The sequence below is a fragment of the Phalacrocorax carbo genome, chromosome 16, assembly GCF_963921805.1.
Source record: "Phalacrocorax carbo chromosome 16, bPhaCar2.1, whole genome shotgun sequence".
Lineage (NCBI taxonomy): Eukaryota > Metazoa > Chordata > Aves > Suliformes > Phalacrocoracidae > Phalacrocorax > Phalacrocorax carbo.
In genome coordinates this window covers 6,895,925-6,923,664 of record NC_087528.1, presented here as the reverse complement: position 1 = coordinate 6,923,664, position 27,740 = coordinate 6,895,925, and the positions used below count along the sequence as shown (strand labels likewise).

The window sequence follows — 27,740 nt, the reverse complement described above, 5'->3', positions numbered from 1 at the left end:
TGGAGTCAAAATAAGTTGTGCTTTGACCCAGAGTAAAGCTGGAGCAGGACAGTAGGTTGAACAGGTCATCTGGCCACAGCAGGTGTCTGATTTGCTTTGGTGGTTGGGAAGGCAGGGTGGGCTCCTCGCTAGCCCCCATGTCTGTGGGCGCTTGGGGGTAGGGGGGGTCAAGCACCAGCACCCTGACCCTGTCTGAGCAGATCAGCATCTTTTCCTGGACATCTGCCTGCCATCTAAAGGCAGCTATATATCTATATAAGTTAGATAGGTATATAACTAATATATCTATAAGTATATAGTTATATAAGAAGTATATATTTATATAAGTTATATAAATATATAAGTATATAGCTATATACATATAATATAGCTCTAATGTAGGTATCTGTGTATCTCTATATAGATATATCTCTCTCTCTAAAGGCTGGCTTTAAATAATAAACAAGAAATAAAACAGAAACTCCCTACATTCAGGCATCCAGGTGTTTCCCCTGGTGCCCTGCCACCCTGTTGCCCAGCACCCCCAGCCTCTGGGAAAGGGTGGGCTGGGGATCCACTGGAGAACAGGCACGGTGCCGTCCTACGGGACAGACACAGCAACAAGCCCCTCGCCCACGCCATGAGCTCCCCTGGCTCATGTGGGTGATGCTGGAGATGCCGGTCCGGGTGATGCAGGTATGGTATGGGCGATGCCATGGCACAGATGCGTGTGTAGCGATGCAGGCAGGGATGCGGGTGAGCAGGTACCAGCAGGTGGCTGCCGTGGCTCAGTGATCGGCTGGTCCTGCCGAGAAAAGCCCCAAAAGCAGCCACCCCGCACACCCAGAGAGCTGCTTTCAATATGGATCTGGAAACATCAGTGCCTCTGTCAAGGAAACAGGCAGGAAGGTGTCCTTGCTTGAGATGCACTGACCGTGACCTGGCGTATCCACTTCTCTGCTTAGTTTTTTCTCTTTGTGAGGAGGGGCTGAAAGGGGAGAAGGTTTGTGTACCTAGGAGATGTACTAGGACAGGTCTTAACTTGATTCTGTGTCCTGACTTATTGTGCCTCTGGAGTCTGCCTAGCTCTAAAACATCTGAATATTATTTAAATGTTAGGGGTGGGTTTTTTCTGCTCTAGCTAAGCAGAGCAAAGGGAAGCAGATCCAGTTCCTCTGCGTTTGCAAGCCCAGCCTCTGTCCCAGCTGGTTGCTTCTCCCTTCCACCCTTGGTTTCTCACCCTTGCTGGGGCAGAGGATGCTGCAGTGAATGACGGAAGGACAGGCGTGCTTCACGGCCATGCTCTCAGCCTCGGGGTGAAATCAAATCCATTCCCTTTAGAAGCACAGAGTTAGTCAAGAGAAGTTTATTTCAATGTTCACAATATGTTTTGTAACTGGAAGAGCTGTTCCTGTCTGGGAGGCAGTGCTTCACTGCTCTTCATACACCAGGGCTGGTGGCACTAAAGCAGTTTGCAAACACAACCTTTGCCGTCTGGAGGTGAGCGAGAGTCCCTGTCTGCTCCTCCGCATTCAGTAGCATGCCGTAATATTTCTCTTGACTTCAGCCTCTCTTGCTGCGCTGAGAAACATGATGGAGTTTGCCAGAGGAAGGACTTTTTGTGTGGTTTGTTGTTGGGCTCTTTTTTCTTCTCTTGGCCAAGACTCAAGAATTTCCTGAGTAACTTTTCAGAGAATCTGCTCCAGCAACTCAACAACAATATGCTCTGTTTGCTTCTTATAACATAAATAAATCTGAAGATCTGCCAAGGAGGAAGGGGAAAGGAAGCCAGGGAAAAGTGAAGTGGTGGTGCGAGGAATGCCTTTTGGCCGAAGTGCCTGAGTGAAAAAATGGGTGCGTGGACAAAGGAGCACTGAGAGACGCTGGGACAACTGGTAAGTCCATCCCAGGAAGGCTCAGCGTCTCTGCTTTTACAGGCACTCTGCGAAGGACGAGCTCTGGATTCCTTTCAAACCTTCCTGTTAAGGTAAGGCTTAAACATTCTTCTTAAATAAAGATTACTCCTTAAAAGGTATGAAAACCTCCAGTAATTAATAGCACCATTAATAATACTGGATAAGAGTATGAATGCAGAGGTGGGACACCAGGCATCGTCCTAACAGGCTGAGTTAAGCTTGTGATTAAGCTTAGTGACTATTTAAAGGCAATAGTCTTTTTAACCTTACTTTGACATGAAATAACACACAAATGGAGCTCATTTTACACTAGAGGCGTATTTCCAGTGTTTCTCCATGCTAAGAGGATGTGGTATGTTCAGCTCAGTATTTTAAGTAATCCAGCACACAAGGAGCAGATTTGTTTCCCTTCAGCAGTGTAAGCTGAAGATTTAATTTAATAAGTCTTCTGTCCATCTTACACTTTTAAATATTCCCCTGAAACACTGAAGAAGTGATGAGATCAGTTCTGCTGAATTTCCCCCAACTGCCCCAACTCTGCAGCAGGCACAGCTGGGGGTCAAGAAGCACTGAGGAGTGATGGGGCAGGGCTAGACATGAGATATCTGTGATGGGTACCTGCTGCACTGGCTCTCCATCCCACCTGGCAACTCCTGGGTGTGAAGCTGAAGTTCCAGTGGTGTGTCAGCTTGTTGAGGTTACTCTTTGTGACCATTAAAATGAAGGACAGACTGGAAACCTGCTTTAGCTGTGACACAAATACCATTTCAGTTGTGGAAATCCATGCGAGTGATACATACCATCTTACACCTTGCTTCCTTTATGTGAAAAAGTGACCAAGCGATGGAAGTTGGACTTCACAGTCTCCTCGAGGAAGTCTAGAGATCATTAGCACAGGCTAAATTAAAATTTTTATGTGCCTGGATTTAGTGAGGTTGTATGTAAGAGGAAAATCTATTCAGAGAGTGATGGCAAAACCGCAGATCTCTGCCACTGAGCCAATGTCCCTGCCCCATCCTCCCGCCGTGCCGCACCAGTGCGTGTGTTTGCAGCGTGTACCTAGGGACCACCATTTGTTGCAGCTGCTTTTCCAGCATTTCAGTGCCTGCTCCTCGTCACAGCAGAGATGTGCCTCTCCTGTGGGCTGAATATAAATATTTGGAAGAAGATAAATGCCGTCTTCCCTGTCAGCGCTGTGAGGCATCATTCCCCAAAGGGAACAAGACAGCGTAAATCCTCCTTCTGTATGACAGGAAGGTTTGAAAGGATTGGGTCTGTAAGTGCTCTGATATCTCTACCTGAGACTTCACTTAGAGAAGATCAAGATCTTGTCTGAAAGCCTGTTTTAGCTACATATGTGACAGCAGAGCAGTTTGGCTACCTGAGTGTAACCCTTTTGCATTTGGATACTTAGTCCTTCTGCTCACTGGAATTATTAATTATGATTTTACTGATGTTAATATGGACATATCTCACCTGCAAGTTACTCTGACAGCTTGCTTTATGCCTATTTCTTTCCGTTTCCACCACCAGCATTAATCCAGGCAACAAGTCCTTTTTTGCTTTTACCGCATCTTTCTAAGGATGCTGCCACGTCTTTTGGAGTAACACACCAACGCATGCGCGTGGCTGTTTCTCTCTTGTTTCGCATTAATATCCCCGACAATGACAACTCTCCAAATGCACTTCCAAGAATTTGTTCTCTCGTAGCTCCGAGTTGCCTTCAGTCAGCGCTGCTTTCCGTATGAGCTCAGCCCACACCACAGCCAGGAGTTGCTCAACACATCTTGGTGTGAAGCCTATAGCGCATTAAAAATACACGCAAAAAGATTTTGATTATTTTAATAGACCATGTTGTTGTCATTATTTCTTGGATATTGAGGCCACCCAAGCCAATTAGGCCATGTGGTCTGATCTTCCCTTTTTTATTTCGTAACTCACTCCTCCCAGCCTTACCACGCTGCAGCACAGAAGTGTGAAATTCTGGTTGTAGTCGGTGTCGTACCGCTGAGCTGCAAGGACTGGGAGTACGTTGAGGACGATGAGGTCTCTTGGTCCCTCACTGCTAGAAGCTGTGCTGCAGGGTTGGCTTGTGCTCAGCTCAGGAGGCCTGAGGTGTTTCAGCTCTCTTCCTTGCAGTAAAAAGGGAAAGAAAGTATTACTGTGCACATGTGCAAGGCTCCAAATAAAAGCAGTCACTGCTGTTCTACCTTTTGTTGTATTTGGAAGTAATTTTAAAAAAAAAATGTTTGTAGGTTTAAAGATGAAGACACGTCAGAGGAATATGAGTGTATTCCAGCAAACTAGAATTCTTCTGTGGAAAAATATACTTATTAAGTGGAGGATGAAAATGCAGAGCTTTCAGGTAAGCTAAAAAAAACAAGCAAAAAAAAAAAAAGTGAGAAGCTGACTACTGACGAGCGGCCGATCCCTGCCTGCCCCTGCGCCTCTACTTCGTTTTGTAAAGATGAGCATTAAAGTACATTTGAAAAGCCCTGCCTGGGAACGAACACTTCACGAGACTTTACTTTTTTAACTGATATTTCTGTCGTTTATGTGATGTATGAGAGCACAGACGGGCTTTTTGACCGGAGTAATTTATTGAGGTGATGTGCACAATGCAAAGACCTTGTTAGTCAACATCTAAGAAAAGGGCGTGACTGAGTGCCTCTTGCTTATATGTTACTCCTACAGAAAATACGCCCTTACACCTTTATATGATTAAACTCTCTCCTCCGCTCTCCCCCTTGCCTAGGAGTGGATTCTGTCTCTGCTCTTTCTGCCGCTGATGCTCACAGTGTGCACGTTCATGATGAACATCCGCTACCCTGAAGTGCCTTACAGCAACCTGGGGCAGTTGGACGATCCTGCCTACAATGCCACTGGGGTCACCGTCGCTTTTACACCCGTCACTGTGACCACGAGGCAGATAATGAATAAAGTGGCCCTGAACTCTGTAATGATAGGTACGTTTTGCCTTTTAAACATTTTGCGTTTTCATTATTTAACCTATTGCATGTTATGTTTTAGGGGTTCTCCAGTATCTTCAGTCAGTAGAGAAAATTCACCCCAAATCCTCCATTCTCACAAATAGTTCTTCTCTAGCGTTTAAATTACTAGTGAGGTCAGTGTGGGCTTCCGAGCTGTAAAGCTCTGCCTTGTAGAATAATACTATTAAGACACATTGGTTCATTCTTTTGAAGTTCACTTCTTCCCAACTGGTAAATTAAGAAGTATTTGAAGGTGCCACCCTGCTCAGTGAGGAGAACAGGAAAAGAGGAGTTGCAATGCTAAAAAAGCAGATATATAGCCAGTGCCTGTGCACACTTTTCCAAACCTAGAGAAGCTGATTGCTATGTTTTCCTTACAAACTACAGGTATAAAACTAGAAGCGCTGGACAATGAGAGAGCCCTGGAGGAAGCCTGGATTTCAAATAATGAAATTATAGGGGTTGTATTTAAAGACAACTTCTCCTATTACCTCAGGTTTCCTACTGGGAATGTGGCTATTCCAAATGACAACTTGGGATACGTAGGTAATACGAAATGAGGTTTTATGGGTGGGTGGTGGCCTGGTGTGTGAAGGCATTGCTCGGCTGGAATAATCCATATTTGTTAAATGATTTAATAAACTGATAATTTTTTTTTGTCAGTGGGCCACTCCATTTGAAGAGTTTCCCATAGTGCATATGCATGTTAATCATCAGCTTTTGTAGTGAAAACCAAATAAATTTCACGGCTCTTACCTGTGATGCCCTTAACCTCTCGTCCTTGCAGATAACTGTTACAATTTCTCTTCGCGCTACTGTCACAGCCCAAGGTATTGGTACAAAGGCTTCCTGTCCCTGCAGTCCAGCATCGATGCTGCTATTATAGAGGTAAATTAAATCTGTGAACGGATGTAGGTGTTCTTTTAATTTAAATTTGGTCCAGGAAAGCCAAATTGTTCTGTGACAATAGCAAGAGATGGGCTTGTCAGAAAATTCTGGAGAAAAACAAATATCTTAAAATACTCGGCTGTCTGAGTATTATTGGCAGTGACAGGGAGAACTTGAATGCAATTGGCAGTTCCTGCAGAAAATTACTGCCTTCTATTTAATTTTGAAGACATGTACCAACTTCTGTTTCTCTTCAAAATGGCAATTTCTTTTAAAGGCTGGGAACCAAGTGTAATCCCACTGTTTGGTTTAGAGTATTTCTCAGATTCCAAGGAAAAGGCAGTTCTTGCAGGAGACGGGGGTGGTATGAATATCTGCTAGATGACTTGGTTTCAGAGTAGGCATGTCTGTCACTTCTTGTCCTTTCTTTCCAAATTGTTCCTCAAAAATACACCAGGGCAGGGATCGTTCCACCTGGCTGTGCACCTCAGGCTGTGCAGGCTGCTTTCATCACCAGGGATGATCACCAAGCAGGACCTTGGGGAGCAGGAGTCATTTGTGCTTGGATCCTTACCTCTGGAGGAGCTGAAGGGTTTATCCCTCTCAATAGACAAGGGAGGGAGTCTAGCTGCGGTGCAGACACAGAAATGAGCCAGATAAGCCCTTCCCATAGGGCTCTATTGCATTAATTGTTGATGTTTTTTATAAAGCTGCATTAGAAAGTAAATCTAGGGATGATGAATCAGAAGGTTCCTTATATAAATACATCCCACTTTAGAAAATAACTTAAATACTGAGATGTTGACCTTGAATTCCTTTAGGTGGTGGCAAATCATTCTGTTTGGGAAGAAATGAAAACAATTTCTGGTGTCCGTATGAAGTCCCGTAGCGTCATCTCCTCGATTACACTTGAGTACAGTTATTTCATGGTTACTATCGTGATGTGTTTCTCTCCGTTCACGTATTTCTTATCAATGAATGTTGTAAGAGAAAAGAAGAAGCTCAAGGTGTTGATGAAGACGATGGGGCTGCAGGATATTTCATTTTGGTGAGTTCTTTTTTAACTAAAGTATGTTTGCCAAAAATCCGTATATTCCCAGGCACTTGCACAGCCAGTTAGTATGTTAAATGAGTTCATAAGTTTTCTTCAGTACTCTAAGGGTGAGCCAGAAGGGCTGAGCATGGCAGGCGGTGTATTATTCTTCCTTGGGTATTTCCTCCTAAGGCGGGTTATGTGATCTGTTCTGCCTAGGATGTGAATGAGTTGACCCTGGGAAATAATATTTTAATTTAAAATGGTTTTGCCATGCAGATGCAGTTGTAACAACAGTTTTTAATTAAACAAAAGTATAATGCTGCCTTTCCATCTTCAGGCTCTCCTGGAGTCTGCTGTATGCTGTTTACGTGATGATCCTCTCCTGCCTGCTGACAGCTCTCGTGGTGCAGGACGCTTTCTACCTCAGCAGCTTCCCTGCAATCTTACTGCTGTTTTTCCTGTATGGCCTAGCATGTGTAAGTCAGGTTTTAAAGCCAAATTTTCTCACCACATCATCTATTACTATGCTGATGAACCTAAGCATTACTCCAGAGCCTTTTGCACAGTGCTCAGGACGGTACCCTTTGCCTGGTCATACTAATTGAATAGCTAGCTTGATTCTCTGACTCAGCAGCAGTGATTTGCATTGCAGCCTGAAGGTCTGAGAGGCAGTAGGCTGGCTACAAAAGACCTGATCTGAAACTCTGATCAACACACTAAGAAGGACTTTAATGTATTTTATTACACAGACTCAGCTCACCGGAGATCTGTTTGCCTGGCAAGTGAAGGTGCTATTGTTAAAGAGATTTATTTCCTTCAGTGGCTGAAGGAAGCTTCTGTTCTTACAGATCCACCTGGTTTTCATGCTCTGCTCCCTCTTAAGGACCTCCAAACTTGCTGGTTCCATGGGGTTCCTCATCACCTTTCTCTTCGGATGCCTGAGCCTTGTGGTACTGATAGAAAATCTTCCAGAACCGTTGAAGTGGTTTCTCGGTCTCTTCTGTCCTTTTGCATTTAATGCTGGCATTGCGAAGGTATGGGGCATCATCTCTGCAGCTGAACCTTCCCAGGAGCTTGCTGTCCTGGGCCCTCTTGGTAGGGACAGAGTACATTTTGTCACAGACAGTGGCAATAAAGGACCCTGCTGTGCTTTGCTGATAGGGAAGGGCATAGGAAGTCACAGTCCTCACTTCAAAATACCAGCTTTTCCACATCTGTAAAATCTTCAGGTACTTTTCATTCATATCCGCATCCTGTTTTGAAACCTCCATGTGAGCTGAGCTTCTGTTGGGCAGCAGATCAGATGCCCCCATCCCACTCCCCTATTTAAAAAGCCGATGAATGCAAAGGAAACATGGCCCTTGTCACAAATGATCTGCTGTTGTGCGCTTCTGTAGCATCCACATGAACCCAAGGAAGCCTCAGTGAGCCCATTGCCGCACACAACAGCACCATTATCCTCCGGGGCTGGACCCCAGGCAGATGGGAGTTGACTTGGGGACATCAACTCTTTGCTGCCCGGTCATTCCCCTCTCGCTGCAGTGACTCTTCCTGGCAGCAGAGGCTGTGCTAATACAACTCGAGTTTTCTGCTGTGGCTGTCCTTCCTCCATCCCTGGTTTGGATAATTCTGTGCAGTTTGGATAATTATGACAGTTTTCCATCAGTCATATCTCCATAGCTATGAGAGATGATTTCTAGATCCAGTTATTTAATATTTGATTTCCTGATGTATAAAAAAAAAATCTGCCTGGAAGAGGAGGTTTCTGCACCAGCAGAAAAAGAAACTGAGTTTACTGTTAATTTACCATATGGTTAAATTAGTCACTATGTAAAATTATATCACCTTTGTCGTGACTCTGTGATGTCAAAGGTGCCAATATCATGTTTCTTGGTTGGACTTGATGATCCTAGAGGTCTTTTCCAACCTTAATGATTCTATGATTCTTCAATGATTTTCTGTAAAACTCTGATCTTTTCTTCTGCTTCTGGATTGTTCTGGAAATTGCTGAATGAAAACATAAGGTCTCTATGTGGAGTAAATTTATTTCCCTTCCTCCCTAGAAAGAAAGGAAATAAAATTGGTCAGCACTGCAGATGATTTCTGGGTTAACAGGGTCAATTGCATCCATGGTTTGATGGCAAGTGCATAGTTTTTCAGCCTGACAATTATTCTTCTTTGTCCTTTATTTTCAGATTTTCCATTTAGAAAAATATGGAATGGCTTTCTCTTTTTCTAGCCTTATGGAGGAATCCTACTTTTTATTTTCGACTTACATTATGCTGGTCTTTGACTCAGTCTTGTACATGCTGTTAGCTATGTATTTCGACAAAGTGCTGCCAGGTAGGTATGAATTACGCTTACGATCATACTTCTGCCTTTTATACTTCTGATTTATATGGGTTGCTTGTAATATCGCCTCAAGGAAATGATGGGCTGCTCCATTCTCTGAGTCAACCCAAATAGCTTTTGGACTAAAAAAATGTATTATATCACTGAGTGACTTTTCTGCCCCTGGCACACACCAGAAATTCCCAAAGACAATAAAGTGTTCAGTGTCTTTTCTTTCTAATTATACTCTCGTTGAACTGTTTATGAGAGATCAGTGAAATAATGTGTGGGACAATATTTTAATTCATTAAGTAAAATATTGAATTGATTAGATACAGCCCTGAAGCCACCCTTCTTGTCTCACTACCCCAGCTCCAAACCTCTTTTTGAACTGGACAAAGTACCAATTTTGAGGCAGCCAAGCACTTATTAGAACCTCTGAAATGTTTAGTCTAGGGTGATGTCTTGGTTGTGGCTTTGGTTAATGACAGGTTGTCTTCTTTGCTTTCCTGTCAGGCAAATACGGCATCCCGGATCCCCCTTTTTTCTGCCTGAAGCCCTCGTACTGGGTGCGGAGCAGGAAAGGCACCACGAGCGAGATGCCCAGTGCAGCAAGCCCCGAGGAGCTCCTCGGTGATGGCGTAGAGCCGGTGCCCCCTGAATTCGTGGGGAAGGAGGCCATCAGGTTAAGACAGAAGTAGTTTCTGTTCATGCTTTTTGAGTTGGGTAGCTTGGGTTTAATGCTCCCACAGACCACCACTTCTGCCATCAGCTTTGTTTTGACTTACCCAGGCAATTTTCATGTTCATGAAGCTCTTGCAAAACACATTGTTTCGCAGAGCAATATTAGGGAAAAATAGATAACTCAAGCTGGTCACTAATGGTGAAATTTGGATAAATTCAGATTTTAAAAAAGATAGGGCTTTTTGCTTTGGACTTTAAATGTCCATTAGGGACAACAAGGAGAACATGGAGGGCAGCCCCTGGTAAAACAGGCATCTGTTGCAGTGGGTTTGACCCTGTCTTTGCAAGGCTTAGTCCTCTGGTAGTGCTGCCGGGTAGTGACGTTCGTGTCTCTGTACAGAGCATGTCAAACCCTGCTGAATCTCAGGGTTGCTTCCCAGTACCTCTTACTTTTCATGCCATTTCTGTCATTTTAAATTAAGGCCTGTAAGAATGAAAAAGGGCACCAGGGAAATGTATTTATAGGAATCCTGAAATAATATCCTCCTTACCTTCCTTTTAGACTCAACAGTATTAAAAAAACATATAAAAAGAAGGACAAGAAGACAGAAGCATTAAGAGGTATGAAGGTTGTGATGTTGATTCCTGTTAAAGATGAGGAAAAACAGTTGTGCTAACAGTCAATTAAAGAAATAAAGCAACACTTGCATTGCTCGAAAACTCACATAAAATATTAATCAATGTAACCAATTACTACTTTGTTCAGTTTTTACTGATTTTCCATTTTTAGTAAGACTAAAGGGAAGAAAGAATTTTTTCTCTCTTATTGTATTTCTGTCTTTTCTGCTAAATACAGAGCAGCTTCTTATGCCTTTAGTTAAAGTTCTGCAGAACTTTGCCCCACATTGCTTAATGCACTTTTGGCTAATTATTGCTACTTAGTTCTTATATTTCCTGACTTGTGTTGCCTTCAACAATGAGTAGAGGCAAGTCAAACCTCATTTCTTCCCAAACTGGGTGTTGTTTTTATTCTAGGTTTGTCTTTAAATATTTATGAGGGTCAGATCACTGCCTTACTCGGCCACAGTGGGGCTGGAAAGACAACGCTGTTAAATGTGCTCAGTGGACTCACTTTGCCTACTGAAGGTAGGATGGCAAAAGGCAGGATGGGGTGGGCTTGATTCAAAAGCTGTAAAGACCACTTTGTTCCACTTCATCACGTTTATTCCTGTAAATAGGCTCTGCAACCATATACAACTACAAACTCTCTGAAATAGGAGATAGGGAAGAGATTAGAGAGATGATTGGCATTTGCCCACAATTCAACATACAGTTTGAAGTCTTAACGGTGAAAGAAAACTTGAAAACTTTTGCAGAAATCAAGGGCATCAAGTCCAAAGAGGTAGAGCGAGAGGTAAGTCCGTGTTCCCCTGAAACGCATCACTGCACAGCAACACGAGGCTGTAGGCAAACCTCACGTTTCGGTAAAGGCTCCTTTTGCGCTGGGAAGCTCAAAGGGTCCACCTGACTGTGTCTTCTGAAAATCAAAGCTGGTGTCAGGCTTCGACCAGATTGGTAGGCAAGCTTGTGGGCTTGATGCAACCACAGCAATTCCTCTGCTCAACCCAAGGAGAAGAGGGGATGTAGCAGCCCCTGTAGTGGCTGCTTCTGCTGGTGGTAGTAGACCTTGGTACATGCTCTTCAAAACCATGTCTTCAGTCCCAGCCAGATGTCCTGCACGGCTGATAAAGGATGGAAGGACAACTGGTGCTGAGAATGGACATCTTTGTGCTGTTCTAGGTGCAGAACATTTTGGAACTGCTGGATATCAGTAACATTCAAGACACTCAAGCTGAGAAACTGAGTGGTGGGCAAAAACGGAAGTTATCCATTGGAATAGCCATGCTTGGAAACCCCCAGGTAAAGCAGCAGGCAATTCTCTGTAATGTAGAGAAAATTCAGGTCCAACATAACTAAAACCGTATGCATGTACTTGGCTACAAGTTCGTGCATGATTTCAGACCTCTTCAAAGAATTAATAATTATTAAAAATAATAAATTTAATAATTTCATTTCATTAAATTCATAACCCATCTTGCTAGCCTAGTTTTAAAGCAGATAGTTCCCTGACCTCTGCAGAGCTGCCAGAATAGCTGTCCTTGCATAAAAGGTGGCCGGGGTCTCTTGCCGTCAGGACCAGAGGCTTTCAGGGGAGCACCAAACCCAAAAGGCATGCAACCTCTCCAGCAACGAGGAGTGCCTGATTTCATCCTTTCTGCAGGTTTTGTTGCTGGATGAGCCAACCGCTGGGTTGGATCCTCTTTCCAGGCACCAGGTGTGGAGCCTCCTCAAGGAACACAGAGCTAGACGGGTGATCCTGTTCAGTACCCAGTTCATGGACGAGGCCGATATCCTCGCAGGTAAGCACAGGCTCAGCCTGCAGCATTTCTGCAGCGTGACCCTGGGGCAGAAAGTGCACGCGAGGTTCAGCTGCAAAAAAAGTTTTGAACAACTGCTCTGCAGTACAAATTCCTTTGACTTTTTGTTTCTTTAGACCGCAAGGCTTTTATATCCCATGGGAGGCTGAAGTGTGTCGGTTCTTCTCTGTTCCTGAAGAAAAAATGGGGGATTGGCTATCATTTAAGGTATCTACTTCAGCCCCAGCAGCGGGTATCGGGGAACGTGCATGTACAAAGAGCCACCAGAATGACTGTAAGGGGGGAACCACAGAGCAGATGTTGTCAAAGCAAGAAAATTAACTGAATTAATATTCAGTTAAATTAACTGAAGCAGCACTTCAGTCCAGAGTAAGGAATGAATGAAGTAAGCTGGAGTTTTCTTTTTATGCATCCTAGCAAACACAATGGTGGTGGTTGGTTGTTTGGGGTTGTGGGGGTTTTTTTTGTTTGGTTGGTTGGTTTTTTTTTCAAAACTAAGCATCTTTTTTTTTGTTTTTCAACTGAACAGGATCCATGTCAGTGAGTCTTGTGACTTAGAGAACGTGACATCTCTGGTTAAGCGGTACATCCCCAATGTCATCATCTCAGGACACAGTCAATATGAGCTGAGATATAAACTGCCACTAGAAAATGTGAATAAATTCCCAGGTAATATATATTAAAATAATTAAGAATCATCCACAGAGAAAAAATAATCACATATATGGGGAAAGAGAAATGAAGAGATTTTCTACAGGAGTCACATAAGGACTTTAGAATAGTTGCATTTTTTCCCTCCACAATTTTAGTGTCCATACATTTAAGATCAAAATGTACAACCAATGCTTTTCTACTGTTTGTAATGAAAAACCTAGCAGGCTGAACTGGGCCACGTGTGCTTCTAAGAGCTTATTTTTTCTTTTTGTTAAAAGAGAAGATAGTGACAAGAGAAAACTCCGTACAGCCAGTACCGCTCCTGCAGTGGCAGCAGGCAGACCCTCCCTCACCGTGTCCATCACAGTCAGTCTGACAGCCCCACAGCCCTACTGCCTCAGAGGAGGCAGAGTCTGAAAGGATGGTGCTAAGTAGAAACACGTCTTCAAGGAGCTATGGATCTGGCAGTTCTGTGTTCCTCCAGACCCTTTGCATCCCGGCAGCTCGCTGTTTTATCATTTCCCCTGTGACTGAAGGTGTTCCAGGCAGGTTGACTCAGCTGAAGCAAAGTCTAGTCTGGTCTGGAGAGTCGTGCTTATGTTTGAAACCTTTATTATCTCTGTCCTGCAGATCTATTCAGTGGCCTTGACCACTGCTCCAACCAGGGCATTATCAATTACGGAGTTAGCATGACAACCCTGGAGGATGTCTTCCTGAGACTGGAGGAGGAAGCCACAGTGGATCTAGAAGGTACGATCATGGGTGCAGATATGCAATCAGTAGCCAGAGAGAATGGCTACTTTGCAGTAAGCCCTGGGCATGCCTCCATCTGCCCATTACAAGGTGGCTATTAATTTTTCACACATTACAACATAGAAGCTAAGCTGGTCTCAGACATAAGCGTGCATGTGGAAAAATCTCTGCAGATGAGTGCGTCCTTGGGGAGGAGTGGGCAGAAGCAGGACCACGGTGCCCCAACGAGACAGAGCCGGGCTCCTTGCTGCTCTCAGACACCGGGAAGGTGGCACTTGGTGGCTTGGCTCTCTGGAGGCAGCAGGTCGCTGCCATGGCATGGGTGCACTTCTTAAAGCTTAAGAGTTCAGTGAAAAACCTGCGGTCAATGTAAGTACCAAAGTGATTCTCTCCTGCAGATCTGGAACTGGACACAGTTACAGCAGGGGGGACGATTTTCACACCCATTTTGATGAGTGTTTGCGTTAATTGATAGCGGGTTTTGGCGGTGAATGATCTTGGTAATCTGCACTCACAGGAGAGGAAGGCTTCTTCCTTTCCAGTGCCAGTAATACAAAATCTCCCTTTTGTGCATTTTCATTTCTATACTGACTTATTTATGCAAGAGAAAATTTCTTTCTGAATAAAAGAATAATTTAAAAACACTTTTATTTCAGATGGAGGAGGAAGTTTTAAAATAAACTAGTGTGTACAGAGAGAGGAGGGAAAATACTTCTTTCAGACTTCCTCTTTAATTTTTTAAAAAAACTTCTTTCATTGCCAGTGTCTGAATTAATTTGTACCCAGTGGGCTTTAATCTGGCATGCTGGCATTTCCTGGTGGGGCACGAGAAGCAGAAGGGAGACGCTGATTTATGAAAAACTTATATCTTAAGGAAGTCTGAAAGTTACTTCCTGGCCTTAAAAACTTGAGCATTCCAGATCTGAGGTACTCTTCCTGCTAAATTTTGAGGGCTTTTGTAAATGATCAAGCTTTGAGATTTCTGAAAATAAAACTGCAAAAAAAATTTAACAGAAGAAGCATTGGGTAACGTGAATATAGTACACCAATCCCAATACACAAAAGTGTTCTGCTGAATATCTATTTTCAGAGTGTTTATTCATCTCTTTCTTAATGTAGTTTGCTGCTCTATGTGGTTTTTCTGCTTCCTCTGGTTTTGCAACTGACCCTGGCTGCTGCCTGGCAGAGTGTGAGTGCCTGGGAGCTCTCACCTGCACGGTACTTCTTGCCCCTGGAGAAGAGGGCTCACTCCGAGACAACCAGCCTCCTGGTCCACAACAACACGGGTGAGAAGAACAAGCCTTTCCTCGTCCTTTCCTATTCTGGGGCTTCTTGCTGTTGCAAAGGAAAATAAGTGGAAAGAGGAGGCAGTTGTAGGGTGGAAGGGATCCAAGGTTTTAGTGGCGGAAGAGCATGGAAATTGTCATTTTTAAGGAGCTGTGAATGAAGCCTACGTTGGCTTCAGCAGCTGACGAGATCCTGATGTAATGATGTGAAAAGGGATATCATAGCAGATGGGATTAGAAGGAACCCAGTCCTTTCCCTGCCCCAAATCCAGATCTCTATCCAAACAATCTCTGCACTTTCAGAATGCAGGGTCCTCAAGCCAGGTACCACAGTCCAGTAAGGGCTCACTAATACAGAGCAAAATTAAGAGTCTACTTTCAGAGCTTTATCTTCAACATTCCTATTAGTGGATGCTATTTTATGTTATTTTTGCCAAAGTATGATATTGTTGGCTTCGTTGGATGGCCAGCAAGGAAAATACATTTTGAAGCAACTCCGCAAAGGCAGGAAAAAAATGAGAATGCAAGGTTCAGTCAATGAGACTGAAATCCATTAACTTCACAGAAATGAATGTGCAATGATCCATCACATACGTGCTGTCTGACGTCCACGGTTGTTAGACTTTCTCTGTTTTTGTTTGGTGGTCATGGATTTAAAAAACAAAACAAACCCAAACCATCACAGACTCCCGTGTTGTTCAGTATTATGATTCTTCTGCTTTTGGCTTTCACACCAGGTACAGGCATCGAAGACTTTATCCACATGCTCCAGAGCCAAGATCTCACAGTGGAAATAACAAGCGAGGAAAATATCACAGAGGAGCTAAAACACAACGGGGCTATAAAAGTGTCTCGCAAAGGCCAGGTGAGGATTTTTGTCCTCTTCCTCCTGTTTCTTCCCAACCATTGAATAACTGAGCAAAACGCATCCATCAGCTCTATCTGTGGGATGGTCTTACTGAGTAAGGCCCACAGGTATAAAGATTTGGAAGTGTTTTAACCAGTAAACTATATGCTAGAGGAGACCTTATCTCCCTCATCCTCCACCTCAAACTTTTCATTGCTGTGGCAAAGTTATATAGATTTCCAATACCTAATAATTTGGTTTTCAGCAAACAAAGCATAGGCAAAATTAATTATTTCAGGCCCGGATTCTCCCGGCATGCTTTTTTTCTACTGCTTCCCTGCAGGTGAGAAAAGCCAAGAGTTTTCATCTTGTTTTCTTGCTCTTTGAAGAGCTACAGGTTTACTGTGTTATGCCACATGGAGGCTGTCAACTGCTTCCCGGTGCTTGTGAACATCATTAGCAATGCCCTGCTGAAAGCCTTCAATTCTACTGTGCACATTCGGATCTGGAGTCATCCATTTTTCTCTGTAAGTGTCGGAGCCTGACAGCCAGAAGGTGACAGAAAAGAGTTCTTAAATCTGCTTAAGGTCTCAGTAAGTCATCAGATTTTAATGGGAAGCCATGTGGGGCTGTCTGTACCTGTAGACCCACCTTCCTCAGCGGTGCCTCTGGAACCATCACATTTCACTTCAGGAAAACTGAAGCTAATTTTTGCCGTGTGGGTCTCAAGGGCTGCTGAACAGAGAGGGTGGCTGGGAGGGTTTCTTCAGGAGGTTCCTTATTCTCTGTGTGACATCGTTCAAGCTGTGGCCCATCAATTGACAGAAGAGATAAGTCACCGCAGCTCTGGGACAGAGGAGTGGGACCTGCACCACCCATCTCTCCTCACCAGTGGCAAGCACTTTGCAGGGCTCTGGTTTGGGGAAAACCTTCCTCCTGCCAATATTTGGTTTCAACTCCCACTTTGTGTTTATACGGCCCTGTACTTCATGAGAAATGCAGTAAGATTAATCGTGGCATCTAGCCATTACATTGTGGATATTTACTACAAATGCTTTGTTCTTCTGTTTTCAGACAGATGATCCACGATTCTGGGATTATTTTGTTTCCTTTTACCTCATTTATATGCTGCTGTTATTCCCTGGTTTTCCTCCTCACTTTGCAATGGGCTACATGCAGGATTATAAGGTAAATTCCTTGAAATGGAGCAGATTTGGGGCGCGCAGAATGGATTAAAGCTGCATTGCCGCAAGGACATTTGAATATGATGGGCAGCTTGAGGCTTTTCTCTCTGTATTGCCATGAGCAGCTTTGCAGCCAGCACAAAATGCTAAAAGAAAAGAAGAGGTGGAATATTACCTCTGTAGCACAATGGGAACAGCTTTTTGTTAGCTTTTTATTTCCTGGAGCCATTCCTATGGGTGCAGTTGGCCAACCAGGCACTGACAATAAACTGCCCTCTGCGTTGTGCCTTCCCAGGCGGGAGCTCGTGCACAGCTGCGGATCTCGGGGCTCTTTCCCTCGGCGTACTGGTGCGGCCAGGCACTGGTGGACATCCCGCTGTGCTGGCTCCTTCTCTTCTCGATGTTCGGGCTTCAGTTCGCAATGAGCAACAAGATTTCCGGGAGCATCGACAGCCTCTTCTTGCTGGTACATCCCATTCTGGTGGTTGCTGGTTCACTAGGGAGGGATTGGGGTAGTATTTTGAGCATGCGGGGGGTAGCTGAGACGCCGTGGGTGCAGACAGTGCTGGCACACCTCTGGGTCCCGAGAGGCTTACTGACCTTCTCCTTGTTTCACTTCCTATCGTTTGTGTTCCCCCAGCTGGAAAGAAAAGGCAATAAATCTTGCCTTAATATACTCTTTTACGCTTAGCAGTAAAATTGTGGTAGTTTCTCAGTGCCCTGATCTTAATGTATGATTATTTAAACTGAACCAATTTGCTGTTTGTAGTTTTCTGGTTGTTTAGATCATTTAATTTTCTCCAGTGAAAGCCATTTTTTTTCTGTAGATCATGGCTACTTTTGGCTATGGAATTTCTATTGTTCTCTTCATCTACTTGATCTCCTTCATCTTTCGCAAAGGATGGAACTGTGATTTTTGGTCTTTTATCCTGATAGTGGTAAGCATGTGGCTAGATATTGTGCTGTAGGGTTTACAGAAATGTATTTTGAGATCCTAAGAATGAACTAGAGGTCAAAACACCAAGTATATGTGTAGAACACAAATATGGGCATGTGTTTTAAAGCAGTCAATTCTATATTAAATTCATGTCACCATGTTCTGTTCCCACTATCCTACTGTGGCATGGGGAAATGCTTGGATCTACCCTGAGCTGGTTCAGGAATGGAAGCAAAAAAGGCTATTTATCACTCTGTTCAATACCTCACATTCAAGACATGTAAGGTGTTGTGAGAGATGAGCCATCACGTTACACACAGACAGCCCAAGCCTGACCTGGAAGGAGGTGGGTTATTTGGCATGAACGGGATGGGAAAGAACAGTGCGGGAACCTGTGCTTTGTTCCTCTGCCCAAAGCAGCCTTGTGTCTGGGAGGAAGTTTCCCCAGCTGACTCAAACCAGCAGCCCGCCATCAAGCAGAAATGGCTGAGGACCTCCTGAACCCTAGCCATTTCTCATCTTTATATTTCTTGTCCATTTTTAGACATTCCACAGGGAATTGAAAAGGTAGACCCACACAATTTTTAAGACCAGTGGAGAGCGTAACCCTTCCCATTGGCTAAGTTACCCTCTTCTTTTATTTTTAGGTATGCTTTGTGTCTTATATCATCAGCAGACTCATGGATTTCACAACTGATGTTACAGTCTCCCTCTGCGTTTTGTGTCTCTTGATTCCCGTGTACCCACTGCTGGGTGTAATAATCAACTGCCAGCAAGTAAGCAGTGGCTCTGGGTGAGGAAAGGCACAGCTCTGTGTCCTTGCAAGCAAAGTCTGGTGGTGACGGCACACTGCATTCTGGGAAGGGTCATTAGTTTCCTCCTATGGGTGGGATTTTCAAAACGGCCAGAGTGCATCGTTAGATGACCGTTTCAGATCAGATCTAATTTTTCCAGCTGTTCATTATGGTTATGGGCTAGTTCTCGTGTAGTTGAGCTGTGACTGTAGATCAGGTAAGCACTCTTAATTTTTTCCATGCAAAGTCAAGCAACTTGGCTTGAATAATCATAAGAGAAAATCTGAAGTTACACATCTGACTTTGCATGGAGACTGAGTGAGCATTAAGAAGAGTCATAAGGCTCTTTGCTCCATGTCAGCTGAGAGTGGTCATGGAAAGTCAGCTAAGAATTTAACAAACCCCCCCCAGCTACATGCCAGACTATTTATGAGCATTAAATGACTTAGGAGTGAAGTCCAAATAGAAGAGACGCTTCCTTTGTCCTGTCCCACCCACCTCCACCTCTTCTCCACTGGGACCCTGAAGGAGAGGAGACCAGATGTTCTCGTGTGATAGGCCAATTCCCCCAAAAGGAGAATCTGATAAGTGTACTGAGTGCAGTGACATTTTCTGGTATAGGACTGGGATTCCCAAAGTCAAACATCTGTATTTTTTCATCTCTATGTTGAATATTTTGGGTAAATCAGAAGCTTTTGTTGTTTGCTTTAAGCCTTCCAAAATTAGCCAGTGTTATGCTAAAGAATTACAGGTCTTCATTGTGGTGTTTTTTTTTACTATTATTATATTCTTACAGATTTTTATAGAAGACGCTGAGATATTTGGTGTGACTCCAAGGAATGATGTACTAATAGCTGTCTTTGCAGTAAGAAAACATTTCAGATTACTTTCATTTAGGAATATGTGTCTCCTAAACCCCACCCTCAGTTATGAGGAAGCAGGCAAGAACCCTGAGCTCATCTCATGCAGAAGGTGGATCTCAGTGGGTCTGGATGACAGACTACCTCCCTGTGCAAAAACAGCTTTCGTCCTTCGAGATGGGGAAGGGAAAATTAAATAAGCCTGGGTCACTTAATGCTGCCCTGTTATTTCAAAAATTGTGTTTTTCTTCTACCATTGGTATTTTCTGCAGTATAGCTAAGTGATGGTAGAGTTCACAGCCCTGAGGATTATCCTGAGTTTAGATGTTAATGGACGGTATTTTCTCATGCTGTGTTTTTCTCCCACATATTTTATAACACTGCCACCATCTTCTCAGTTTCAGACATAGTAGGATGGAAAGCAAGGCTGTTAATGTGGCAACCTCTTTTTTTCAGCCTTATATCCATTCTGTGGGTTTCATTTTTCTTCTTCGATATTTGGAGATAAAATATGGAAGAGCAGTTCTGAGAAAGGACCCGATATTTAGGTTTGTATAAACACACATGCACCACAGGCACATGAAAGATTTAAACTCCTACCACACTGCTTTTCTTGCAAGACAACATTTTGATCGGATATCATTGCCTTTTGCCCCTCTATCTAAATATTTTTTTTAAATGCTCATGATTTTTTAAAGCTAAAATAGCCCCTTAAATACTACTGTCCTATAATAATATAAAACAGCTCTCAAGCTTGTTAGTACCTCCACACGGTGTTGCCTGTGCTGTGTGGATGCCTGTGCTTGGGATGTACCAGCTTGGTTCTTTGTACAAGACAGTAAGATTATAAATATATATATATAAAAAGTAATAAAAAACCACAAGAAACATTGAACCAGAGGGACATTCACTCTTGGTCTATCCAAAATACATTGGTACAAGGGTAAAGAACAAAATGCTAAGATGAACCTGGTGGGTTTTTAGGATTTCCCCGAGAAGAGAAAACAGCCACCAGTACCCCGAGGAGCTCGAAGAGGAAGATGAAGATGTTAAAGCTGAAAAAGCAGCAGTGAGAAATGCCATAGCGGATCCGAGTCGGGAGGAGGTACGACCAAGCGTTGTCCTTCTTGTTTTATTTTATACCAGTAAGAAGCCCACTGGTGAAAGCCAAAACACCAAGTATAAGACGTGCAGGTCTGGCTGTGTTATTCTCACTGGGAAATCAGACTCCCAAATGCACAGTGTGGGTCCCAACAGGATAGAGAAGAAAGCCGTAAGAGGAACGTAGATAATAAAGTGTCCTGTTGCACCTCATATTCTCAGTGAACTATAAAACAAATTCAAAGATCTTTAGAAGGTTTTCAGCCTTTTTTGATGGGAAAATATTACCGAAGGATTAATGCTATTCAATATAATAGACTAATCTTCTCCTTGCTTTCAGAAATCAGTCATTATTGTCAGCAATCTCTACAAGGAATACAAAATAAAGCAAGCTGGCTCCATTTTTAAGAAGAAGAAAACGGCCACCAAAAATATTTCCTTCTGTGTTAAAAAAGGTGAGAACTGGACCTGTGTCTCCTAGGCCTTCTTTTGGACCCCTGCTCATGCCCAGAGAGTTAACTCTCTGCAGATCCTCAGTTATCTGACGCAAAGAGTAAATCTATTGGCTTTGTGGTTAAGGTGTGTTCGGTCTGTGGCTGATGTGTTAATGAACAACGTGACATGGATGAATCCTGTTAGTTACCTTTGACTCTCTGTTATCCAAAATATAACTAGGCCTCTCTCTCCCAGGACCACTTCAGCAGTAGTATATGAGTGACCTGGGAGCAACGCTCAAAATTGCAGCATCAGAGTTGAAACGTTATGGGCTCTCAGAGCATATATTTATACTGTTTATTTTTATATGATCTTTGATATTAGCAGTCTTTTATGGGACTGTGCCTGATATATTTGTTGAATGGGGAGTATTACTAAGAAATTATATGTATTGATTCCAGGAGAAGTATTAGGACTTCTGGGACCCAACGGAGCTGGTAAAAGCACGGCTATCAAAATGATTGCCGGAGAGACGACACTGACTGCTGGGCAGGTAGGAAGCGTCTGGAGAAAAGCGATAGATCCATGATAGAAGTGCAAAGTGCAAACCTTGTACCTAGGCTAAGCTATAATTTTTTTCAAAGCATTATTAGGGATCAAGGTTTTAACTGAATGCACTGTGCTATTAAACTAAATAATGTATTAATAAAAAAATATTGTGAGCTACTTCTGACAGGCAGTTGTACCTACCCTAATTGGCCATGTTTCTATGTAGAAACCATGTAAATGAGGGTTGCAGAATCACTTCCTTGCTCTTTCGGTCTCCTCACCTATATCCCAATGAAGGCCATAGTCTTCCTCTGAATCGTACCCTTGCATCTGGGCAAGGCTACATGAGAGCAAAATGATCAGCCTAGTTGTGCAGGTACTGATGAAGAGGGGCGATGGAGCAGCCTCCCACCTGCAGGACCACGAGCCTGCTTTCCTGGGGTACTGCCCGCAGGAGGACCCGCTCTGGCCAGACCTCACCGTGCAGGAGCACCTGCGTGTCTACGCGGCAGTGAAAGGGGTGTGCAAGGAGGATATGGCTGCTGCTGTCAACCGGTATGGACGGAGGGTGTTTCCAGGGGTTGGTCAATGTTTTATCCCCTAGTCCTAGGGCATGGGGAGTGGACCAGAAAGTCAAAATTCCCCGTGAGCCAGAGGCAACCTTGAAAGAAACTCAGGAAATGGAACTGCAAAAGGGATTTTGTGCTAAATGCCGTGATTAAGTGAGTGGGTTAAGAAAATCTCCAGTTTGCCTAAGTGCGTTTAATGGGGATAAATTTACCACTAATGTCCTTTTAAGTATGTTATCTTTAAGAATCATTTCTAAAATCTCCGATGTTACAGTTAGGCACTGCAAGAAAGGGTGCTTAAGCACTGCCTGCTCAGCTGACACTGGCAAGGTGGAATGGATTTATAATGCTGTTGACACTAATGACAGGTTTAGAAAAAAGGTTGTGGCTTATTCAGTACACTTTGCTTCAAATATTCACTTACATTTTAATAACACAATAAATGTTTAATGAAAACAAGCAGGAGTCAAGAACAAGGGGAAGAAAGTTCCTTTTTCTTATAATTTTTTGAATCCTTGATGGGCGTATTGAGTTGGGAATAACAAAAATGTTATTTTTTTGCTTGTTCCCTTTCCCCACAGAATAGTGAATGCTCTGCAGCTTCAAGACTATTTAAGAAAAAAACCCAGAAAATTATCTGCTGGGATAACCAGAAAGGTGTGTTTTGTTTTACCTATAATGAGCACTGCAATGCCCATAGCACCAATCAGAACTCCCCTCTGTGAGTGGAGGGACCTACCTGTGCATTCAGCTACTCAGGAGAGCACCGTGTTGTCCCCCTTCAAGGGTGTGGAAATTAGCCTTTTCCAAAACCACATTTCCTGTAAATCAGAACCGTGATTCCCATAAACAAAGCGGTGCTGTCCGCAGCTCTTTGTAGACAGAGTGCCAGAGGCTGCAAAAGATTTGACTCAAACCCCTTTCCCCGTCGTAGCTGTGCTTCGCAGTGTGCATGCTGGGCAACCCTGCAGTCCTGCTCCTGGACGAGCCGTCGACTGGCATGGACCCCAACGGGCAGCGCTGTGTCTGGTGAGTGTCTCAGACACGTGCCACCACAGTGGTAAAGGGGTTGGAAGCCAAGAGCCGATGCCTAAGGTTAGGTAGTGTTTTGCCCCTTCTGCGGTTAGTGCTGCTCATCACGTGCCAATGGTTTTATTAGAAACTCCATTTTCCTGGTTCTCTCTAGCTAAAGGATGAGCAAGGAGAAAGAAAAACCACTTTACCTTCACCCTTGTTGCAAACTTTAGGACAGTCATATATGGGATTTGGAAGAATCCATAAATGGACCTGAGTCAAAAATATTTCTTTTTGTCTACTATTTCAAAGTACTACCATGTGCACATCAGTCTGAAGTTGCTGTAGGTAAAGTTTTCACACTTCTTTTAGGGCAGAGGCATTTGGAGGGACAAAGGTGTAAGAAAAAGTGCCTGGTATTCCTAAAGAGTATTAACTTTTCCCCCCACTCTGGTCCTCAGGAAAATGATTCGTGCCACCCTGAAATCCAAGGAGACAGGAGCCATTCTGACGACACACTACATGGAGGAGGCAGAGGCAGTGTGCGACCGCGTGGCCATCGTGGTGTCTGGGCAGCTACGGTGGGTGGCAGCTGGGAAATGCCTCCTGGCCCCAATTTGGTCCATGCAGTGACAGGGCTTCTCCTGAGGTCTCACCTACCTGAGCACATCACCATGGGCTTTATGAAATTCTCCCCATGGTTTTGCCAGCAGCGTAATTTGGGAAGGAGCAGATGGTGGGGCATCAGTGGTTTCACACTGACATCTCTCTTTTTTTCCTTCCTCCCCTGCAGGTGCATTGGCTCTATTCAGTACCTGAAGAACAAGTTTGGCAAAGGCTATCTACTGGAAATTAAGGTCAAGGACCCAGAGCGCAGTGATCTTCTCCATGCTGAGATTCTGAGGATTTTCCCAAGTGCAGCCCGTCAGGAGCGGTAACTATAAAATACAAGATGAACAGTGGTTCCAACACTACCCCATCCCTAAAAAATGTGCCCAGTGTGATGGCCAGACACAGGATCTCAGTTGGTGGAGAGGGACAAACAGCTCAGAGTCTCTATGCGGGGATCTGATGCGGCAATGTCACCACAGCCAACCCTCCTGCAAAACATCCATACATCCAGCGCATAGCCTAAAGTTTAGTGACCTAGAGTTTTGATTCCAGAACCTCAATACAGAGCAAGAATAGCCTTTTCTTCTTTTTCTTCAAGATTCCCCTCTTTGCTAGTCTACAAGGTCCCAATGGAAGATGCACTGCCCCTCTCTCAGGCTTTCTCCAAGCTAGAGGAAGGTAAGAGCTAAACAAGATGACTTTTTGAAAAGGTGGAACACAGACTGCTAGTTTCCAACTCTCTTTCTATTTCTCCACAGCCAAACGAAACTTCAACCTCGAGGAGTACAGCTTCTCTTTGAATACTTTGGCTCAGGCACGTGATTTCAAGGCTAGACATGCTGTAAAGGTGTGAGCAGGAACAAAAACCACAGCAAGACCCTGGCCAGTGCAGTGGCAGAAGGCTGCTCCACCAAAAAACCTCCTGGGGTGGTGGGCAAGAGGTTCTCCGCTGGGAAAGCGGTGGAAAAAGTTTGGGATTTTTCACTGCTGGGATTTAGCACAGTGGGAACAAACCTAGGCGAAGTGTTGATGTATGACTCAACTCACCCAAGACGGGCACACAGCACATCCTAGGGATGGATGCCCTTGGTAGATGCCCATGCCCAGCCTCTATGGTTGCTCCTAAAGCATCAGGTTATTGCTGCTTGTACAAGGCTGGTGGCAAAGCTGAAGAATGCTTATGTCAGTCCACTGGCAGGTAAAACCTACTCTACGGATATACCTATGGGCAGCCGGTGCCTCTCAGCAGGTTATACGAGAGAGCACAGGATATGTGATCCCCACATAAAGCTACTTCACATAACTCTCATAGGGGTTGCAGAGCTGTACCTCCTGTAAAGGACCATCACAGTATCCAGTGAACGTCAGAGAAATAATCAGAGCTTTATCTTGCCCATTTCAGGTGTTTTTGGAACTCTCCCGAGAGCAGGAAAAGGATAATTTCGATCTGACTTTGGATGGGACTTTCGAATGGAAACAGCTTCAGCAGGAGGATAGTTAAAGATCTAAGATGCTCATTTACGCATTACTCAGTATTAATCTAACTGATGTGACACTGCACATAATTACTACCATTATCAACGTAACATGAAGAGGAGCAACAGGCTCCATCTTTCCAGCAAGCATCATCTGAGGGCTCCTCTCGGATGCAGAAGACTCTGTAGGTGTCTGCACCAAGCCCTACCCCAAATTGCATTTCCAGGGGCTGGTTGATGAAATTGTGCCTGCACTGGTGAGAGCTCTTGTCAAGCAAAGCAGTGTGGGGCAGGGGGACAGAATATTTTGCAGAAAGAAGGGTCATAACCCATCTCTGGGGATTGAGGCTTTGCTTTCCTCAGTGGATGTGGGTGCATCAGGGAATCTGGACACACTGCCAACCTTCCGGGCTCTTCTCCCACCAAGGTGTGGGACTATTTGCCTATGAAGTGTTTAAATACATCTTACTGAAACTTGCACTCTATTTTTATACCTTTCCAATAAATGTCTATAGAAGCCATGGTTACACCCTCATATGTCATCATTGCTGTGGGCCTTCAGGAGCAGCTGAGCAGCTGAAACTCCTTCCCCTGGGGATGGAGTTGGCTGCAGAGGGCCCAGGGCTGCTGGCCAGGTTGTTGTAGTCCCTCATGTTTACTCACCCCTGCCCTCCCTCCACGCTGGGGTGAGTGGGTGTCACTCCTCCCTCTGGAAATCAGCCTGGCTTGTTCAGCCTGGAGAAGGGAAGGTTCTGGGGAGGCCTATTGCAGCCTTTAAGTACTTAAAGGGGGCCTATAAGGAAGATGGAGACAAAGGGCGATGTTTTTGAATTACAAGAGGGTAGATTTAGACTAGATATAAGGAAAAAGTTTTCTACAACAAGGGTGGTGAAACACTGGCCCAGGTTGCCCAGAGAGGTGGGAGATGCCCTGTCCCTGGAAACATTCCAGGTCAGGCTGGACGGGGCTCTGAGCAACCTGATCTAGTTGAAGATGTCCCTGCTCACTGCAGGGGCTTGGGCTAGATGGCCTCTAAAGGTCCCTTCCAACCCAAACCATTCTATGATTCTATGCCCTCCTGACAACTCAGGCACATGTAATGCCTTTCATAAGGTTAAAACTCTCACAGAAAATATTAAGTCCAATTCCTTTTATATAATCTGCAGTGGTGGCTGTGTTGCAATCAGTGCTTTTGTACATTCCCTACTCAGCTTCAAAACATATTTTGGCAGTTGGAGGACACATATTTAGAGACATCATTATTATTTCCCCCCTGGTTGCACAACAGCTCTGTTTCTGCTCCCCAGCCCTGTGAAATGGGTAAGTGAAATCACCGAACATTTTGGTCACCTGTTCAAACACTCAGCTCCGGGGAATGGGAACTCGGTGAAAGGGAAGAGTTTTATTTAGTTCCCTGGGGATATCGGCGGTGGTGGACAACTCAGGCCGTGAGCCTCCTGATACAATGATAGTTTATGTGATCCATTCCTATTGGGTTTTGTTCATCACCACTTTGTGGTTGGCACCTTTGGAGATGCTGCTAGAGAGATGTGCCCCTCTGCTGCGACCTGTAAAATGCACTGGCTTCTCTCTCTTCTGCCCTCTGAACGTCTGCTTTTAAAGAAAAACCCTTGCTTCTTTAACTGGGAAATCTCTTTTGTACCACACAGCATGAGGGGAGTGGTTCCCTCTGAAGGTCTTTGAATGATGTAAAGATGCAAATAGTAATAAAAGCCCCAGCAAAAAAGTCCTGTCCCAGAGAGAGCATCTCTGGGAGCTGGAAGAGGAGTGCAATGGGATGCAGGGAAGACAAGAAAGCAGAGAGCAGGACTGAGGAGTGAAATCTTGTGGCAATTGTATTTCCTTCTCTGGGGTGAAGAGCATCTCCTGCCTTAGCTATTCTTTCCAACATGGCTTGCACATTTGTTTCTCCTAAGTAACTACTACCAACCCACTTCACCTTCCGTTACCACAGGTTTGACACATTATGCTCCATGATATTTGGGGCTTTCCATTGCAGGGAAGATGAAGCAAGCAGAGTTGGCTCTGTTCTGAGCAAGAAGGAGAGGGAAAAAGACCCGCAGAGTCCCCCAAAGGTGAGCTGGTTGGAGCTGGGGCTTTTCATCAGCCCAGAGGGAAGGGGGACAGGGCTCCTGGCATTGCCAGCACACAGCTGAGATTTCCAGGTCCTGGCCTGTGGCCAGCGCTTGGAGAAAGGGGTTCTGTCACCAGCACAAAGCGGAGATTAGCTGGCAAGAGGGAATGAACAAAAGTTCTCAAAAAGTTCATGAGGGCTTAGTTCTTCCATTGGAGAGGAAAAAAAAAAAACCAGGAGAGAGATTTCCTGGAAATGAACCAGCTTCTTAAAAATTCCCTTCACAGGTTGCCTCCACTTCTCTCCTCTCCCC

At 44.3% G+C, this 27,740-nt stretch overlaps 1 protein-coding gene across 2 annotated transcripts; it reads left to right on the top strand.

Moving 5' to 3' along the window:
* The first annotated feature begins 1,201 nt into the window (after positions 1-1,201).
* Positions 1,202-25,853, top strand: LOC104045443 (ATP-binding cassette sub-family A member 10). 2 transcript variants are annotated; one of them, XM_064467012.1, is made up of 40 exons: positions 1,202-1,833; positions 1,917-1,966; positions 4,151-4,260; positions 4,651-4,861; positions 5,273-5,431; positions 5,673-5,773; positions 6,595-6,821; positions 7,147-7,285; positions 7,658-7,843; positions 9,005-9,152; positions 9,657-9,825; positions 10,387-10,445; positions 10,860-10,970; positions 11,063-11,238; positions 11,625-11,744; positions 12,106-12,244; positions 12,379-12,469; positions 12,792-12,931; positions 13,547-13,666; positions 13,843-14,038; positions 14,789-14,955; positions 15,693-15,820; positions 16,192-16,329; positions 16,877-16,990; positions 17,282-17,452; positions 17,814-17,924; positions 18,571-18,699; positions 19,514-19,582; positions 20,034-20,125; positions 20,562-20,682; positions 21,019-21,133; positions 21,575-21,666; positions 22,039-22,217; positions 22,813-22,888; positions 23,166-23,260; positions 23,707-23,826; positions 24,039-24,179; positions 24,456-24,535; positions 24,616-24,671; positions 25,260-25,853. In XM_064467012.1, the coding sequence occupies exons 3-40, from the start codon at positions 4,159-4,161 to the stop codon at positions 25,356-25,358; spliced, it is 4,887 nt and encodes a 1,628-aa protein (XP_064323082.1). In that variant the 5' UTR covers positions 1,202-1,833; positions 1,917-1,966; positions 4,151-4,158; the 3' UTR covers positions 25,359-25,853. The 2 variants fall into 2 exon arrangements, with proteins under 2 accessions (XP_064323082.1, XP_064323081.1); XM_064467011.1 differs by lacking the exons at positions 1,202-1,833; positions 1,917-1,966 and having other exon boundaries at positions 2,754-4,260.
* Positions 25,854-27,740: the final 1,887 nt, after the last annotated feature.